Source organism: Oryctolagus cuniculus, chromosome 7 (assembly GCF_964237555.1).
Source record: "Oryctolagus cuniculus chromosome 7, mOryCun1.1, whole genome shotgun sequence".
Lineage (NCBI taxonomy): Eukaryota > Metazoa > Chordata > Mammalia > Lagomorpha > Leporidae > Oryctolagus > Oryctolagus cuniculus.
In genome coordinates, this window is record NC_091438.1 from 132,502,199 (window position 1) to 132,519,312 (window position 17,114).

Genomic DNA, 17,114 nt, shown 5'->3' on the forward strand with positions numbered 1-17,114 from the left:
AAGACGTTAGATTTTGATGAACCTAAAATGCTGAATTAAATTCAGTTCAGTGAGTCTAGGATTGGCACTGAAATCCAGTTTACAAGTGATACACACAGGAGGAAGAACCTAACTCAACAAACACTGATTTTAAAATAGAGGTTAAGCTCCCCGCTGATGGCCTGGGAAAACAGTGGAAGACGGCTTACGTGCTTGGGTCCCCGTAACCACGTGAGGGACCCAGAAGCTCCCGGCTCCTGGTTTCGGATCTGTGCAGCTCTGGCCGTTACAGCCATTTGGGGAGTGAACCATTGGATGGAAAACCTCTCTCTCCCCCTCTCTCTGCCTTTTCTCTCTCTGTGTAACTCTGACTTTCAAATAAATAAATAAATCTTAAAAAAAAAAAAAGAGGGGGCAGTTAATTTGCTATATCTCAGCTGCCATTTACTCTGACACAAAATTTGGAAGTAAAAATAAAGGAAATAAACTAGTGCCAGTTCCAATCATTATATTCCTTCATTGCTGATTTACTGAACAAAAGGATACATAGAATCACCAGTATGATCTTAGAGAAATTAAGTGGAAGTGCTAAATGTTTACAAGCCGATTTTCATTTATACAAAAGAGAATTCATCCAGTTCCTTGTTCCAAAATAACAATAAACAGTAACTTTGAACTTCTGTAAATACAAACCTTTTAAGGAACCATGAGGCCAAAACAAGGGCTTACTCAAGAGGTTTCTGCTCTCAGAACGCTCTGCAAGAAAAGTCCCTTTGCATCCAGGCCATCTTGCAAGAACGGTATTTCCGTTTGTCAAAAAGAGTCAGCAACCACATTCACACACTTGAAAAAAGAGCAGAAACTAAGCTTTCGAAATGTCTGAGGCAAAGTGAATTGAAATACTTCTGAGATTGATTGGGGAACAAAGGTAAATACTAGACGAAGGAACTGAACGTTAGATCAGAGCTCTGGGATTGAGCCACAGAGTTAGGCTGCCGCCTGCATCTCATATGGGCTGCTCCACTTCCAGTCCAGCTCCCTGCTAACTCGCCTGGGGAAGCAACGAAAGATACCCAAAGTCCTTGGACCCCTGCCACCCACATGGGAGGACTGGATGGAGTTCCAGGCTCCTGACTTCTGCCTGACCCACCTGACTGCCTTTCAAATAAATAAATCTTAAAAGAAAAGACAAGACAGAAAGAGAAAAAGAAAATCAGAGGTGGAAAGAACCTGAGAATTCAGAGCTTCAACCTCCACTAAGTGGAGAAAGTCTTTCTAAGGTAACTACCTGGCTCACTGATGCACCCCTTCAAAAGGTTCTACTGTTGGATGGCAGTGATTGTTAGAGAGATGTCTCCCTACCACTTCCTATCTCCTGGTACTGCTTCTTACCCCTCCCATATTTATATAAAATATCAAAGTGCACAAGACAAAGATGGAAGTCTGGGGATTCTAGCAGCACATAGCAGCTACTCATATACTCAACAATATAAAAGCCAGCTGAGCCAACTCAATCTGTAAGACCGAGGATGGAACAGAGAGAGCTGTTGGATTGCTATGAGAGCAGTGGAGATGAGGGAAAGCAATATTATCTTCCTACTAGGTAACCAGAAAAGGGTTAGTGAAATAGAACCCTGCTAAGTTTTCACTCACTGGTAAAATGATCAATCAACATCTAAACTTATCTCAGCAGTTAACTTAAAATGGCTTTTCTCAAAACATCAAGGCCTGTAACACCAGGAAATCAACAGGACAGCAACTCAGGCCTAGTGGAAGAGACTTTGTTTTTTCATCCTTTCTTGTATTGTTAATGCTGACAGACCACAGAACTGCATTGATTTTACTCCTAAGCAAGGAGGCGGGGCCCAAAATTAAATATAACTGAAAAAGAACCTTTAGAAAGGAATAAAAAATCCAAAGCAATAGCACAACCAAAGGCCAGGAGACAAAACAGGCCACATGTCTACAGCTGGGTGCAATGTCTCTTCTCAGCTCCTCTATACACTGGCTAGCCATTTCCTTTAGGTCCTGCAAAAACTAATACTTGCTCTGAGTTAGTCCAGTAACCTGCTCACACATATCTCCTATTATTTACCTGGTTCCTGCCACACACAAAGCTAAAGATATGGGTTATCTAGACAGTGCCACGTATTAGTTGTGTGACTTCAAACAATTTAACTCTGAGTCAATCTCCTTACCAGATTAGATTATCTGAAAATCTACCTCTTCTGAAAGATGGTAACTGTACCTCTAAAATTAAACTACTCTGAGAAGACTAAAGGGAGGACAATTAACTTCCAGTAAACTGAGCTCCACATCGCTTATTTCCCTTGTTTTCTGATTAGTATGTAGGGCTTCACTGCCAGTTAGGCTGTGACTCTTCCTTTCTGTCTATCCCCGCAGCGGATGGTACCTTAGGTGATGTTTCTGATACTAAAGAATCACCAAATCAACCACCCTGTGCCATTACTACTCAACCACATTCTCAGAATACATCAGAAGGGAAAGGACAGGGCTTTCATTTGGGATTTTTGTTGGCTCTGCAAAGGTCATTCTGCCAAGGTGTTCTGATGATGTCATTGCCTCATTCAAAGTCATGTAATTGGACACCCACCATCAAATGAACTCCAAACTTCTTAAAAAAAAAGATTTATGTATTTGAAAAGCAGAGTTACACACATACACACACACACACACATACAATAAGAGAGATCATTTGGTTCACTCCCCAAATGGTCACAATGGCTGGGGCTGTGCACAGCCAAAGCTAGAAGCCAGGAGTATCATCTGGATCTGCCACATGGGTGCAGGAGCCCAGGGACTTGGGCCATCTTCTGCTGCTTTCCCAGGTACATTAGCCGGGAGCTGGACTGGAAGTGGAGCAGCCAGGAGTCAAACTGGCACCCATATGGGATGCAAGTGTTGCAGGCAGTGGCTTAACTCACTATCCCACAACGCCAGCCATTGAATTCCAAATTTCTAAGTATGGCTTAAATTCTTCCATGAAGTTGGCCACTCTAGAATCCATTGTTATTCTTTTCTCATGTCTATATATCAACAAGGACATCACTTCCCCTTAAAATTGTGGGTACAGATGACAGATGTCATGTTCCTGCCACAAAGAGAAACTGGAAAGAGTAAAACCTACCCCCACACCTCCAAAGGCCTTCTCCTGGGGAGGGACACAGAAGGAGAGACTCCTGGGTGTGGTGAGTTCTTAATTCCAACAACAGGGCCTCCTGATTGCCACAAGAATCAATGAATCCGTGTATCAAAACATCCTATTCTACACCACAGATAGATACATACATATATATATATATAATTTCCATTTGTTATTATACCTAAATAAAATCATTTTTAAATATTTTTTTTAAGATTTATTTATTTATTTGAGAGGCAGAGTTACAGACAGAGAGAGGGAGAGACAGAAAGAGAGGTCTTCTATCTGCTGGTTTACTCCCCAGAGGATCAGAATGGCCAGAGCTGGGTTGATCAGAAGCCAGGAGCCAGGAGCTTCCTCTGGGTCTCCCACATGGGTGCAGGGGCCCAAGCACTTGGGCCATCTGCTGCTGCTTTCCCGGGCACATTAGCAGGAAGCTGGATCAAAGTGGATCATCTGTGACTTGAATCGGTGCTTATATGGAATGCCAGCGAGTGGAGGGTTAACCTACTACACCACAGCACCAGCCCTTTTTAAATGTTTTACCAGAGTGGGCATTTGAGGCAATGGTTAAAACACTGCCTGGGGGGCCACCGCCTGCAGTGCCAGCATCCCATATGGGCACCAGTTCAAGTCTCAGCTGCTCTACTTCCGATCCAGCTCTCTGCTATAGCCTGGGAAAGCAGCAGAAGATGGCCCAAGTCCTTGGGCCCTGGCACCTACATAGGCAACCTGAAGGATGCTCCTGGCTCCTGGATTTGGATCGGCACAGCTCCAGCTTGAGCCATCACCACAATGTGGCCAACTGAGGAGTGAACCAGCAGATGGAAGACCTCTCTCTCTCTCTGTCTCTCTGCCTCTCCTTCTCTCTCTGTATAACTCTGATTTTCAAATAAATCTTAAAAAAATAATAATAATAACATTGCTTGGGATACCCACATCCTGTTTCAGAGTGCTGGGTGCAAGTCACAGCTTGGCTCCCAATTCCAGCTTCCTGCTAATGTGCACCTGGGGAGGCTGTGGTGATGGCTCAAGTAGTTGGGTCCCTGCCATCCACCTGGGAGACCCAGACTGAGTTCCTGGCTTCTGCCTTCAGCCTGGACCAGTCCTAGCCATTGTAGGCATCTGGGGAGTGAACCAATGAATGGGAGATGAATGCCTGTCTGTGTCTCTGCCCTTTAGGTAATAAAGTAAATGAATAGATATTTATATAAGTAAATATCTTTCCAGCTGGTACTGGGGCAACTGTGCAGCACTCTTGGTGGGACTGTCTGAAAGCTCAAGTCAAGGACCAAGCCTCAGGGCCAGTGTTGCGGCGGCGTGGGTTAAACCACTGCCTGTGACACTGACATCCCATACAGTGCCAGTTCAGGTCTCGGCTGCACCATTTCTGATCCAGCTCTCTGTTAATGCACCTGGGAAAGCAGCAGAAGCCTGCCCAAGCACTAGGGCCCCGCCACCCACATGGGAGACCTGTAAGAAGTTCCAAGCTCCTGGTTCCAGCCTGGTCCAATCACCCTTGTAGCCATTTGGGGAGTGAACCAGCAGATAGGAAATCACTCCCTCTCTCTGTAACTCTGCTTTTCAAATAAATCTTAAAAAAAAAAAAAAAAAAAAAAAAAAGCCAAGCCTCTTGGGGTTTCCTTGGAAAATTCTGGTATGTGCTGCTTTGACTGATTTTACAGTAAAGGAGGAGAAAAGAGCTAACCAAGAGATTCCCTGCCCATGACAAAGAGTCTCATAAAGTCAGTGACAGGAGAGAGACGACGCGAGCAGCGAAGCCTCACGATGCTCCCAGCGGAGGACAGTCCTCCGACGTTACAGATGCTAAGTAGGGCAAACTCAACAGAAACCTGGGCAGGCCTGCCTCTTCACTTCTCAGAAAAGAACTGAAGTGAGTGCCCTAACCTCTCATTTCGTGGAGCAGAATAGCCAAGACTCGCCTTCAATGATACACCAAAATCCCTACTGACGGATACCCAAAACACCCTAAAAATATCTCGGAGGATGAAAAATAACTTCTGAGGGAAATGACGGATGGTGTTTACTGACTTTCAGGAAAAGCCTAGAACCGCATTCCCAAAAAACCACAGGATGGAAGCAAAGAGTGTGGAAACTGAAGGAAAAAAATGCTTGGAAACGGGGACGTGGGTTGTATGTGATCCCAACAGCCAGCTAAAAATCCGTGACCAACTGCTGGAGATGACACGTCTGTGCTCTTTAGAGCTGACTGCATGGACGGTAGCAGCTCTGGATTGGGCCGGCGCAGTGTGTGTGGGGGAAGCTGAGGGGCAGACATTTGGGTGTTAAGATGCCGCTTAGAACACCCTCATCCTGCATCACAGGACCAAGCTCTGCAAGTCCCAGCTCTGCTTATGATCAGGTTCCTGCTGATACAGACCCTGAGAGGCAGCAGGTGATGGCTCGTGGTTCCTGGCACCCATGTAAGAGACCTAATTTGAGTTCTAGGCTCCTGGCTCCCACCTGGCCCAGCCCCAGCTTTAGCAGACATTTGGGGAGAGAACCAGCAGAGAGATCTCTCTGCTTATCTCTGTCTGCCTTTCAAATAAAGATTTTTTTAAAAAAGAAAGATGATGGGCCGGCGCCGTGGCCCACTAGGCTAATCCTCCACCTGCAGCACCGGCACCCCAGGTTCTAGTCCCGGTTGGGGCGCCGGCACCCCAGATTCTAGTCCCGGTTGGGGCGCCGGAGTCTGTCCCAGTTGCTCCTCTTCCAGGCTAGATCTCCGCTGTGGCCTGGGAGTGCAGTGGAGGATGGCCCAAGTGCTTGGGCCCTGCACCCCATGGGAGACCAGGAGAAGCACCTGGCTCCTGGCTTCGGATCAGCGCGGTGCGCCGGCCGCAGCACACCAGCCGAGGTGGCCACTGGGGGGTGAACCAACGGAAAAAGGAAGACCTTTCTCTCTGTCTGTCTCTCTCACTGTCCACTCTGCCTGTCAAAAAAAAAAAAAAAAAAAAAAAAGAGAGAGAGAGAGAAAGAAAGATGATGAATCAGAAAGTAGAGACCACCTAGACTTGTCAGAAGTCAGTCTGAAAAAAATCACAATGCTGTTAACTTAAACGTTCCCTTAAAAAGGCTTGGAGAGGAACCAGTGCTGTGGTGTAGTGGGTAAAGCCATGGCCTGCAGTGCTGCCATCCCATATGGGCGCCAGTTCAAGTCCCAACTGCTCTACTTCTGATTCAGCTCTCTGCTTTGGCCCCGGAAAGCAGTACAAGATGGCCCAAGTTCTTGGGCCCCTGCACTTGCATGGGAGACTCAGAAGAAGCTCCAGGTTCCTGGCTTCAAATCAGCACAGCTCCGGCCATTGCAGCCATTTGGAGAGTGAGCCAGCTGATGGAAGACCTGTCTCTTCTGCCTCTGCCTCTCTGTAACTCTGCCTTTCAAATAAATAAATAAATCTTAAAAAAAATAAAAATAAAAAAGCTTGGAGAATGTCTTAGAATTTTGTGATCAAATTAAAATATCTTAACAAATAGCTCACAGGGCGATGCCCTCCATTCACCAAGTACTTTTTGTGACAATCTTGCTCTGTCCACTTTTCTCTGTGAAGCCCTTTTCTACCTATTCTGATGCCTCCAGCACTTTGCTGCCTCTCCCACGGCACCCCCTCCCCAGGGTTGTTCTGTTGTTGGGTTTTCTTTCTGTGAGCTCCTTTAGATAACATACCAGCCTAATTTAGTATACTTTTTAAAACCTAGTATAAGTATTTTTCTTATGTGGATTTAAGTTGTTGTTGTTGCTGTTGCTTTGAGAAAGAGAGAGAGCTCCCATCTGCTGGTTCACTCCCCAAGTGTCCAAAACACTCAGGGTTGGGCCAGTGCAAAGCCAGGAGCCTAGAACTCAATCCAAGTCCCCCCCAAGGGTGGCTGGGGCCCAATTATTTGAGTAATTGCTGCCTCCCAGGGTGCACATAAGTAGGAAGCTGGAAGCAAGAGTCAGAGTCGGGACTCAACCAAGGCACCTGATAGCAGAGGAAGCGTATTAACCAGCTTCTGAGCTGCTAGGCCAAACATTTGCCCCTTAGCGTTGTTTTGTTGTTACTGTTGTTTTGATCTCCCATCAGTGGTTTACTCCCCAAATGGTTGCAGGGGCTGGGGCTGAGCCAGGCCAAATCCCAGGAGCCTGGAACTCCATCTGAGTCTCCTACGTGGGTGGCAGTGGCCTAAGAACTTGGGCTGGGGCCAACACTGTGGCACAGCGGGTAAAGCCCTGGCCTGCAGTGCCAGCATCCTATATGGGCACCGGTTCGAGTCCCAGCTGCTCCACTTCCGATCCAGCTCTCAGCTATGGCCTGGGAAAGCAGTAGAGGATGGCCCAAGTCCTTGGGTCCCTGCACCTAACTGGGAGACCTGGAAGAAGCTCCTGGCTGCAAATTGGCACAGTTCCAGCTGTTGCGGCCATCTGGGAAGTGCACCAGTGGATGGAAGACCTCTCTCTCTCTCTCTCTCTCTCTCTGCCTCTGCCTGTTTGTAACTCTGCCTTTCAAATATATAAATAAATATTTAAAAAAAAAAAAAAGAACTTGAGCTACCTTCTACTGCTTTCTCAGGCACATTAGCAGGGAGCTGGATCAGAAGTGAAGGAACTAAGACTTGAACTGGTGCCCATATGGGATACCAGAGCTGCAGGCGACTTAACCAGCCCTGCCAACATGCTGGCCCCTGATATTGTTTTTAGACAGTGTCTCTGTGTCCTGTGCCCAAATATGAAAGAGTTCTCTGAGTGTCCATGGTAGGATTCACTCTCTCTAACATTTCTGTGTGGCAGAAACAGGACAGCTGGAGTTTCAGAAAACCAAATGTAATTTAAACCTCCTACATAGAGAGCCAGAGGAAAGAGTATCCTTGATGGTCCTTGTCTCCTGGTAAGCCCATGATATTTTGGCTTCAGCCAATTTCCTCTACACAAAGACCCTGCTCAAAGCATTTGTGAATAAGGCAGAAGAGGGGTGGCTGAGACATGGCTTCTCTGAAAAAGGGAGGGAGGAAACAACAAATAGCTGCTTTCATTGGGGGCAGGAAGGAGGCTATTTCATTAGGAGCCAAACAGTGAGACCATCTCAGTACAAACGATTGTCTGGCCTGAAGGCCCCACGTGTGCAATTGCTCCAGCAAAGGCTCAGCTGGAAGGGAACACAGAGCCTGCCAGAGGCCAAGGACAGGCACTGACGCAGGCTGAAGTGTATGAATCATGGCTTTGGGATCCCAGAGCATCCCAGCCAGGATGCTGACAGGACACACTTGACCCCAATCAGTAAGCAGCACCGTTCTGCCCCTGACCCAGTGGAGAATGTGGATTTAAAAGAGACGGGGAGGAGCAGCATCGTGGTACAGTGGGGTAAGCTGCCTGGTTCAAGTTTCAGCACCTCTGCTCCCAATACCCCTTCCTGCTAATGCATCCTGGGAGGTAGCAGGTGCCAGCTCAAGTCTTAGGCTCCTGCCACCCACGAGGCAGCCCTAGATGGAGTTCTGGGCTCCTGCCTTCAGTCTGGCCCAGCCCTGGGGACTGAACCAACAGATGGAAGATCCCTCTCTGTCTCTCTCTGGCACTCTGCCTCTCAAGTAGATGAAAATAAGTAAATATTTAAGTGAAGGAAAACTAAGAGTATTGGGAGCAAAAGCAAAATTACTCAATCTAAACAGACATTTCATAGCAAATGTAACATGTATAAAAATTACATATGAGAAATCTAATACATTTCAGTCCCTACTTCAGTGGCTAACACATGCTACAGGGAGTAGTATGTAGGAAGGGATTGCTAAGCTAAAGGCTAGGCAGCCATTCCATTGTGAGCCAGGTGAACCTGCTATTTGAAAACTTGACATTATAATTATACTATTTTCCTAAAACTCATGACTTCACTTGGGGTAAACGACACAAACTTGCCTTGCCAGAAGTTACTGTCTTGTGGCCGGCACTGTTGCATAGCGGGTAAGGCCGTCTGCAGTGCTGGCATCCCATATGGGCACCAATTCGAGTCCCAGCTGCTCTACCTCTGATCCAGCTCTCTGCTATGGCCTGGGAAAGCAGTGGAAGATGGTCCAAGTCCTTGGGCCCCTGCACCCGTGTGGGAGACCCGGAAGAAGCTACTGTCTCCTGGCTTCGGACCTGCACAGCTAAGGTCGTTGTGGCCACCTGGAGAGTGAACCAGCGGATGGAAGACCTCCCTCTCTCTTTCTCTGCTTCTGCCTCTCTGTAACTCTGCCTTTCAAATAAATTAGTTAATTTTTTAAAAAGTTATTGTCTTTATTCCCTAGGGACAGTCAGTTCTTTACATTTTTTTTAAGGTTACTCCAGGTTAAAGGCTTAAGTTCCTCTTTGTAACAACCAGTATCTACTCAATTCTCAAAAAAATACTGAAGGGGTGTATCTTTAGAAGATGCTACTGCTGGTGCCGCGGCTCACTAGGCTAATCCTCCGCCTTGCGGCGCCGGCACACTGGGTTCTAGTCCCGGTCGGGGCGCCGGATTCTGTCCCGGTTGCCCCTCTTCCAGGCCAGCTCTCTGCTGTGGCCAGGGAGTGCAGTGGAGGATGGCCCAAGTGCTTGGGCCCTGCACCCCATGGGAGACCAGGATAAGTACCTGGCTCCTGCCATCGGATCAGCGCAGTGTGCCGGCCGCAGTGCGCTGGCCGCAGCGGCCATTGGAGGGTGAACCAACGGCAAAGGAAGACCTTTCTCTCTGTCTCTCTCTCTCTCATTGTCCACTCTGTCTGTCAAAAAAAAAAAAAAAAAAAAAAAAAAAAAAAGATGCTACTAACGAAGGGTAACCCAGCCACTGCCCACTGAGAATGCTCTCCATCCTCCATCCCCAGGACAGAGACCTGGTCTCACCATACTGATGACATATTAATTTCTTCCATTTGGTAGCTGAAGAAGTAACAGCCTTCACACTAGATTCTGAATGCACAAGCCCCAGTCCTATCCATAATTCACAAACCCTGGGGCCTCCTAGGATACTAGCCTGATAGCCTTTGCAAGTAAGTGCCTGGATCCGTTTCAATTACTTCCTCAACCAACAGCTAAGGGCAGGCTGCTAGGAGCAGGAGTGTAGGGAAGGACTGCTGAGCTGACAGAATCATTTCCACACTTGACACTTCCACACTACCACCATTAAACTCCCTCGAATCAAGTGCTGGCACTCACTTCCATACAGTGAGCACGAAATACATGCCTGCTAATAAAACAGGTAATTAGCAGCAGAGGACAATGAAAACTGATATAAAAACAGCCCACATTTGGGGCTGGCATTGTGGTGCAGTGGGTTAACCTGCTGCCCTTGACGCTAGCATCCCCCATGAGCACCAGTTCGAGTCCCAGCTGCTCCACTTCCAATCCAGTTCCCTGCTAATGTGCTTGGAAAAGCAGAAGAAGATGACCCAAATACTTTGGCCCCTGCCACCCACATGGGAGACCCAGAAGAAGCTCCTGGACCTCAGCTTTGGACCAACCCAGCCCTGGCTGTTGCAGTCATTTGGAAAGTAAATCAGCAGGATCAATCTCTCTCTCTCTCTCTCTCTCTCTCTCTCTCTCTCTCTGTGTCTGTCTCTCCCTCCTTCTCTCTAACTCTGCCTTTCAAATAAATAAATAAACAAATAAGCCCACATTCAAATAGTCCCACTTTTCTCCCCCTGGACCAACAGCTCCCACCCAAAGAAGCTTCCCCTTGAGGGGGCCGATGTTGATGCCTGGAGAGATACTGGGTTTTCACAACCAGCAGGAGAATGCTACTGGCATCTAGTGGGCAGAGGCCAGGAATGCTGCCAAGCATCCTAAAATGCACAGGACAATCCCACAGCAACGGAGAGCAGAAATGCTAATAGTGCTGAGCTGAGAAATGCTGCTCTAGAGAAGCCATTTTTAAGTCATTTACTTTGAGGCAGTGAAATATTAGAATATGCCAATTCTTCTGAAAAGCCTCTTCTCTTGTTTTCTAACAGATAAACACTTGAAGGATACAGTTCTAGAATTGGGAGGAACCATAGGGATTAGGGTAGTCCAAATATCACTGGAGAAACCATGGCCCAGAGAGGTCAAATGAACTTGGATCACTTGTGCAAGTTCATGGAAGAAATGTTCAGCTGGACTAGAATTAGAATAATCTACAAATACCCTACACATGTGTGTTATACATAGGAGGTGCTCCCCAATGGTCACTAAATTGGTACCCTGTTCTTCAGGTGTTCTTCTTTATGACAACATGGGATTCACTCTCCCCCACTGAGAAGCTCAACATCTGAGATAGAGCGTGGGGACTTACACTCTTGCCAGCCACTTTCTCCTTCCTTCAAAGGAGGCCTCGAAGGGAAGAATCCAACATCTGATGACTCAACACCTAGCGGCCAGGCAGAAAGCATTTTTAAATAGTTTCCAAGGAAACATAGGCAGAGGCTCTATACAGAACCCAAGTGAACCAGTGAGTCCTCATGAAGACTACGGATGTGCCCCTCTCTCCACAACAGAGGGCAGCAGCTTTCCTGACACATCACAGCTGACCCAACCAACAGCGAGCAGAAAAAAAAATCCGTGCTGGCCTAATTAAATCACAGCCATATCCGAAGGCCAGAGAAACTGCATTTCTAAACAAACACAGAACAGAAATGAATTCTGGGATCAAAGTGCAGGTTAGTCAGGTGGTATGCTGAATGTTAGTCATCCAAACAGCCCTGGCTTCAGGGAGAAGGGCAAAGGTAGGGAGTTGCCCTGCAAAAAAGGAAAACATCCACCATGACGTTTCAAAACCCAGGTGTTTTGGAATTGAGTATAATAAGTACAGGTCAAAAGGTGCAGTGCGAGGGGGTAGGGCACAGACGCAAGGGGGTAGGGCACAGACGCAAGCCACGTGGATAAAAGATCCTGGAAAGGGAACCTTCTGCAGAGGAACCCAGGGCAGGTCTGCAGGGAAAAAAAGAATCACTGCTTCAAAAGAGCCAAAGTAAGTCTTTAAACAAACCTGTTCCAATGGGTACGAGGAAAGCTTCCACAGCTGCTGCGAGGTTATTATTAATTTCTATGGCACCCGAGAACCCTGTCCAAATATTTACTCCCATCCCATGAAAGGGCTAAAGGACTGCTGCTTCAGCCTCCTATTTCACACCGCATGCTACGTTTTCCCAGGCTGATGCGTCACACTGAAACCTCCTACCGAGAGAGCAGAGGGTTAGCTTCGTGACTGGCTCCAGCTTCCAGGGCGACACAGATGCCAGAAGCACATGTGACATGGCACAAAGAAGCAATTATCACAAAGCAACCAGGAGATTCACCTGCTCAGCTTTCTGGGATGCCACAGATCTTCAGATATCTGGGTTAACGGTATGAAAGTGACTGCCAGAAAACAAAACAAGAACAGGATCTGAACACACATTAATAGAACAATGCTGCTCATGACAGGAAGAGAGACACAGTGTGCCAGACATCACATGAATTATACAGATACACATGAAGACAAGGTCCTTGTCCTCATGTAGTCTAAGGAACGCCCTTGTTCTTAAATAAATAAATAAAACCAGTCAAGCAAGAGCTATTATCTTCTTTCTACTAACATAGGGCCTCTAATTCACCTTTCCAAGGGGTGAACCAGTACTGTATAAACAACATGAGATGCTAACCAATGGCACAACAGTATTACCACACATCAGACATATAATGTGAAGTGCTGGCCCATTGTGCCGTGATGTGACCCAAAAGCTGCTCCTACGGTCACGCCAGGGATCTCTCCAGTTCTTCACTTCTTGCCTCAACAGATGTCTACCAGGGTGAAACAGTTCTGAATCACAGCCCTCATGCAAGCTGCTCTACCACAGCTCGATCCAAAGGCCACCCCCTTCACAACTTTCTAAAAATTAGAAAGCCCTGGTGACTACTCAAAACTGAACACATAAATAACTCATCAGCCTAACAGCAATATAAAAATTTATGTTGCACCATTATTTATAATATTGAAAAGCTGAAAACCCAACAATCGGGGAAGAGTTAAATAAAGAATGATGTCATTCCAATGATGTAATAAAATTAAGGCTTTTAAAGGTTTTATTGTCATGAAAAATGTTTATGATAAATGTTAAGCAAAACAATAATGACATAAAATCATGGTAGAAGTGCAAGAAAATAACAGGTAATAAGGATCACCTATTATCACATTGTTTTCCGTGCTTTTCATCATAAATATGGATACCTTTCATAATCAGAAAAAATGAAGTTTTTCACTTTTAAGAAACAGCATTTGATTATTTTTAGATAAAAAACACAAGGACCCTTCCACCTCTCCATCTCCCAGATCCCATAAGACACACACACACACACACACATACAAAAACAACTGGTCTGGAAATCTGTTTCTATGGTAACAGGTCTCTCTTTTTTTTCTTCCTTAAACACATAAGAAGTCTAATGAAACTGGGGCCTATTTTTACTCTGCCCATAAAATGGATCCTGATTTGAGTCACCTCGTGCACAAGGATGAGGCTCAGAACCAAGTCAGGGCACTTTGAGGAGCTAAACTGGAGTCCACCTGGCTCCCGCACTAAATGCAGCTTCCCTTTACTGGTAGACAAGCTGGGAACGTTCACACAGCGGCCATACAGTAGGAAAGATCTCAAATTTCTCCTCAGTCTGCACAGTTCCTCTAGCCAAAATCCTTGGGTCTACTTCCAGAGACACAAGGTCGACCCCTGTTGCAAACAGCTACTCTTTCAGTAAAAGTGCTTTCAACATGGCAGATTTCATCCCTTCTTTCTCAGATCAGCTGTCACACTCGGATTGCTTTCCTTGAGCCCTGCGGTTTACAGCTATTTTGAACAAAAGCATCATGGTGAGAACAGCAAGGTTCCTTCCTATTTCTCCTCTGAGGGCTGTGTCAGTTTTCACACGAAGACCACCACCAACAAAGACTCCAACACCACCCCCGCCACAAGCTGTATGCTGCTGCACGTCACCAGCCTGCACTTAAAAATATTCTGAAATTATTTTTCAAAGCCATGAGAACAAAAACAACTATCTAAGCCATATTAAGACCAAAAAAAAATGTTTTTAACCCAAAACCAGAAACACCAGGAAACTCATTTCTAAATCCACATATTTGGGGACTTCCAGTTAGACAAGAAAAGAGGAAGAAGTTAAACAACAAAATGTACTGTGTGTGCACTTAAGGCAAACGAGGTGAAGAAATACTGCGGGATTAACACGTAAACCCACATTTACAGATGTCAGCTCTGCGGTGCAGGCGTGGGATCCATGGTCTCTCCCCACCAGCAGTTATTGCAAAAGCCAGCAGGGTGACTTGAAGAAAGGAAGGAGGAAAGGCGCTTGTTTGCTCTAATCACTCTGCTGGGACAGGCTTATCAGCCCCGGCTGAGATTCTCTCCCCGACTTGACTTGCAATTGCTGGACTCTTTGCAGTACGTCATAAAATGAGTGTGTTACTATTTGTGTTTGGGGTGAGAAGAAATGTCACGAAACCTGAGAGACCCAGTTCTCATCATTGTTTTGGATCAAGAAATTTCTTTGTGAAAACTGTGACTTGAGATCAATATATTCTCAAAGTGGCCTTATGGAATCCAGAACTTCAACTGCGTTCTACATGTCTTTAAAAGCAAACTAGAGTGTGTGTAAGAAATACCCAAATTGGGGTGGGGGGGAGGAACAAAGGGTATGGAGAACAAAAATGGCCAGAAAGTCATTTAGCTTTAACTGAAAATGAACCACAGCAGCAATAATAAATCCAATTACTATCCAGGGACATGCTACAGAGGTGGGATTCCAGGGCACGTTTCAGCCACACAGGAGGGAAGAAGGGAGACAAGGGAGAAGTCGGACAAACTGCAGACAATCTCCAGGGCAACCTTACGCTGATGGATGGCCACAGCTGCAGGCAGATTTGGCTCATCTTGGGGGGTTTCCACTGGGGAAGGACCTGCAGCTCAGCCCTCAATGGACCAGCATTCGCAAAGCCTGTGGGGAAATACAGGATCCAGAAGAGTGGGGTAGGGAAGGAGAAAGTTTGGGAAAGGGAAGTCAAACATGGTAGCAAGATATTATAATTATTAAACATGAGGCTTCAAAAATGCATAGCTGTACCTTTTCATTTGAAATGGACTAGCTAAAAATAACTGGTACTCTGGGACGCAGTCTGATAGGCTTTTTAAAACACCAAATTACATTTTAATTACACCTGTGAATTGCAGTAATCCCTGCCGAGAGGAAATTAATTTTTTTGGAGAAAAGAGAAAAACAATGAAACCTATGTGATTTTTACAGTTAGTGACTTTACTCAAAGAATGAAGGTCCTGTATGTATGAGCTCCATGGAAAGTAACACCTGAAAGCAAACATACTCTCCCTGTACTGAAAACCTTGCTGGCCTAGTTCCACCAAGTCCATTAATGCAGCAAGGGCCCAAATGCAGGTGACCTGATTGACAAAAAAAGCACTTCTAGAAAGTGAACTTGTATGGTGTAACTTATTAAACACTTTTCTAATCAAGAAGAAAATTGGTAGCAATAACTTGGGAATTTTTACCTTGAAAGAAAGCGCAGCAACATTCCCCTATAAGCCAAAATGGTTTGGGGGCCCCACGTAGATGCAAACAGATGCAGCCATCTCACTCCTCTCACCCAGAGCTAGGCTGTCTCAGGCTGTGGTGGGGCAGGCGGTGCGGCACAAGGGAAATCTGCCCCACCACAGTCCCCTTAACCACCCAGCGAAGATTACGCCATAGCAAAAGGCTGAATCCTCAGAATTCTCCTTGTGTATCTTCCGTGTCACTGACTGCAGTGGACACGCACATGCCTGAGACTTCCCAGAAGTGACAGGGTGGGAACCTATTTTCTGAGTAACTAAAGGATAAATCCTTCCTGGCAGCAGCCAACGGTCACAGACAGATTCAACAGAAACCAACCTGCCTAGTCACACACGTATTTCTATGGGCTGCCCCTGAGTTGTTAGACTACTTCCTGGGACTAGTTAGTTATTGTTTGAGCAATGATCAAGATCCTTTAGAAGCACATAAGCTTGTATTTGCTTGGAAATCCTTCTTATTTCTTGTCCAAAATAATGCAAATAGGGAGAAGCGTTCCATCTCGGAGATTTTCTTGAGTGCATTGTGTCCTTGCCTGTTTGCACTTGGGTCCCGCCCCGGGTCCACTCCATCAGGGAACTCTGGCCTGCAGGCTCCCTTGCCAACCCCTCTAGGTGAGCTGTCGGCTGGAGGCAGTGGTGGGGACACAGGCAGGAGGAGGGGAGCAGCAGGGCAGTGGCCTCGGTCCAGCTGCCACCAGACAGCTCCTGCTTCCATGCTGCGAGCTCTCACCAATGGCCCAGCCTTCTGGATCTGGTGATGCCAGCACCTCCTGTTCTCCTTAGGGGAACAGCAGCCCCAAGTATTGCTCATTTCTGGGGACCCTCGCCAGCCCCTGTGAAGCTTCTTGGCTCTCATCTCCCCTGAGTAACCTATTTCCTATATGAAGTTCCCTCTGCTTGTACCACCTACAGTGGCTTCTGTTTCCCTGACTGGTCCCTGACTCAAACATATTTTAAAACTTATTTTTCAGAAAATGAAAATGAATTCAGAAAATGAATAGCTTTCCTAATAATTAAAATAATTATTCAGATAACCTGCAAACAATTTCTTCCAATAAGGAACAAGCGATTTAGAGATCACAAAAAGGAATCCAATCATTCAAACAAAGATTTACTAAAAGCCCAAACTATGCCAGTCTATGTGCTGGGAAGACAAAGGAGATGAACAGGCCCAAATCCTTGCCATCACGGAGATGACAGTCTAGTGGACACATTAAGTATGGCAAATTATGATGTAAAACATTAACCAATACAGGAATACCACCTTAATAATAGAGGAATCTGGTAAAAATGAATTCACTTTAAGGTGTCTACTCTACAAAAATTTGGTTCCTACCTTTTCACATTCCAGGGGCCAATACAGAACTTCTTCAGAGT

The 17,114-nt window shown here is 46.1% G+C and overlaps 1 protein-coding gene across 2 annotated transcripts in view; it reads right to left on the bottom strand.

Moving 5' to 3' along the window:
* The window catches only part of SMAP2 (small ArfGAP2), a 53,852-nt gene that overhangs the window by 28,776 nt on the left and 7,962 nt on the right, over positions 1-17,114 (bottom strand). Inside the window, exon 1 of one of the 2 annotated variants that reach the window (XM_070078695.1) lies at positions 12,116-12,325. The exons of the other annotated variant lie outside the window; for it this stretch is intronic. Coding sequence (XP_069934796.1) covers positions 12,116-12,212 — 97 coding nt within the window. The 5' untranslated portion in view covers positions 12,213-12,325. Of the gene's footprint in view, positions 1-12,115; positions 12,326-17,114 lie in introns of those variants that run through there. 2 annotated transcript variants of the gene reach the window in all.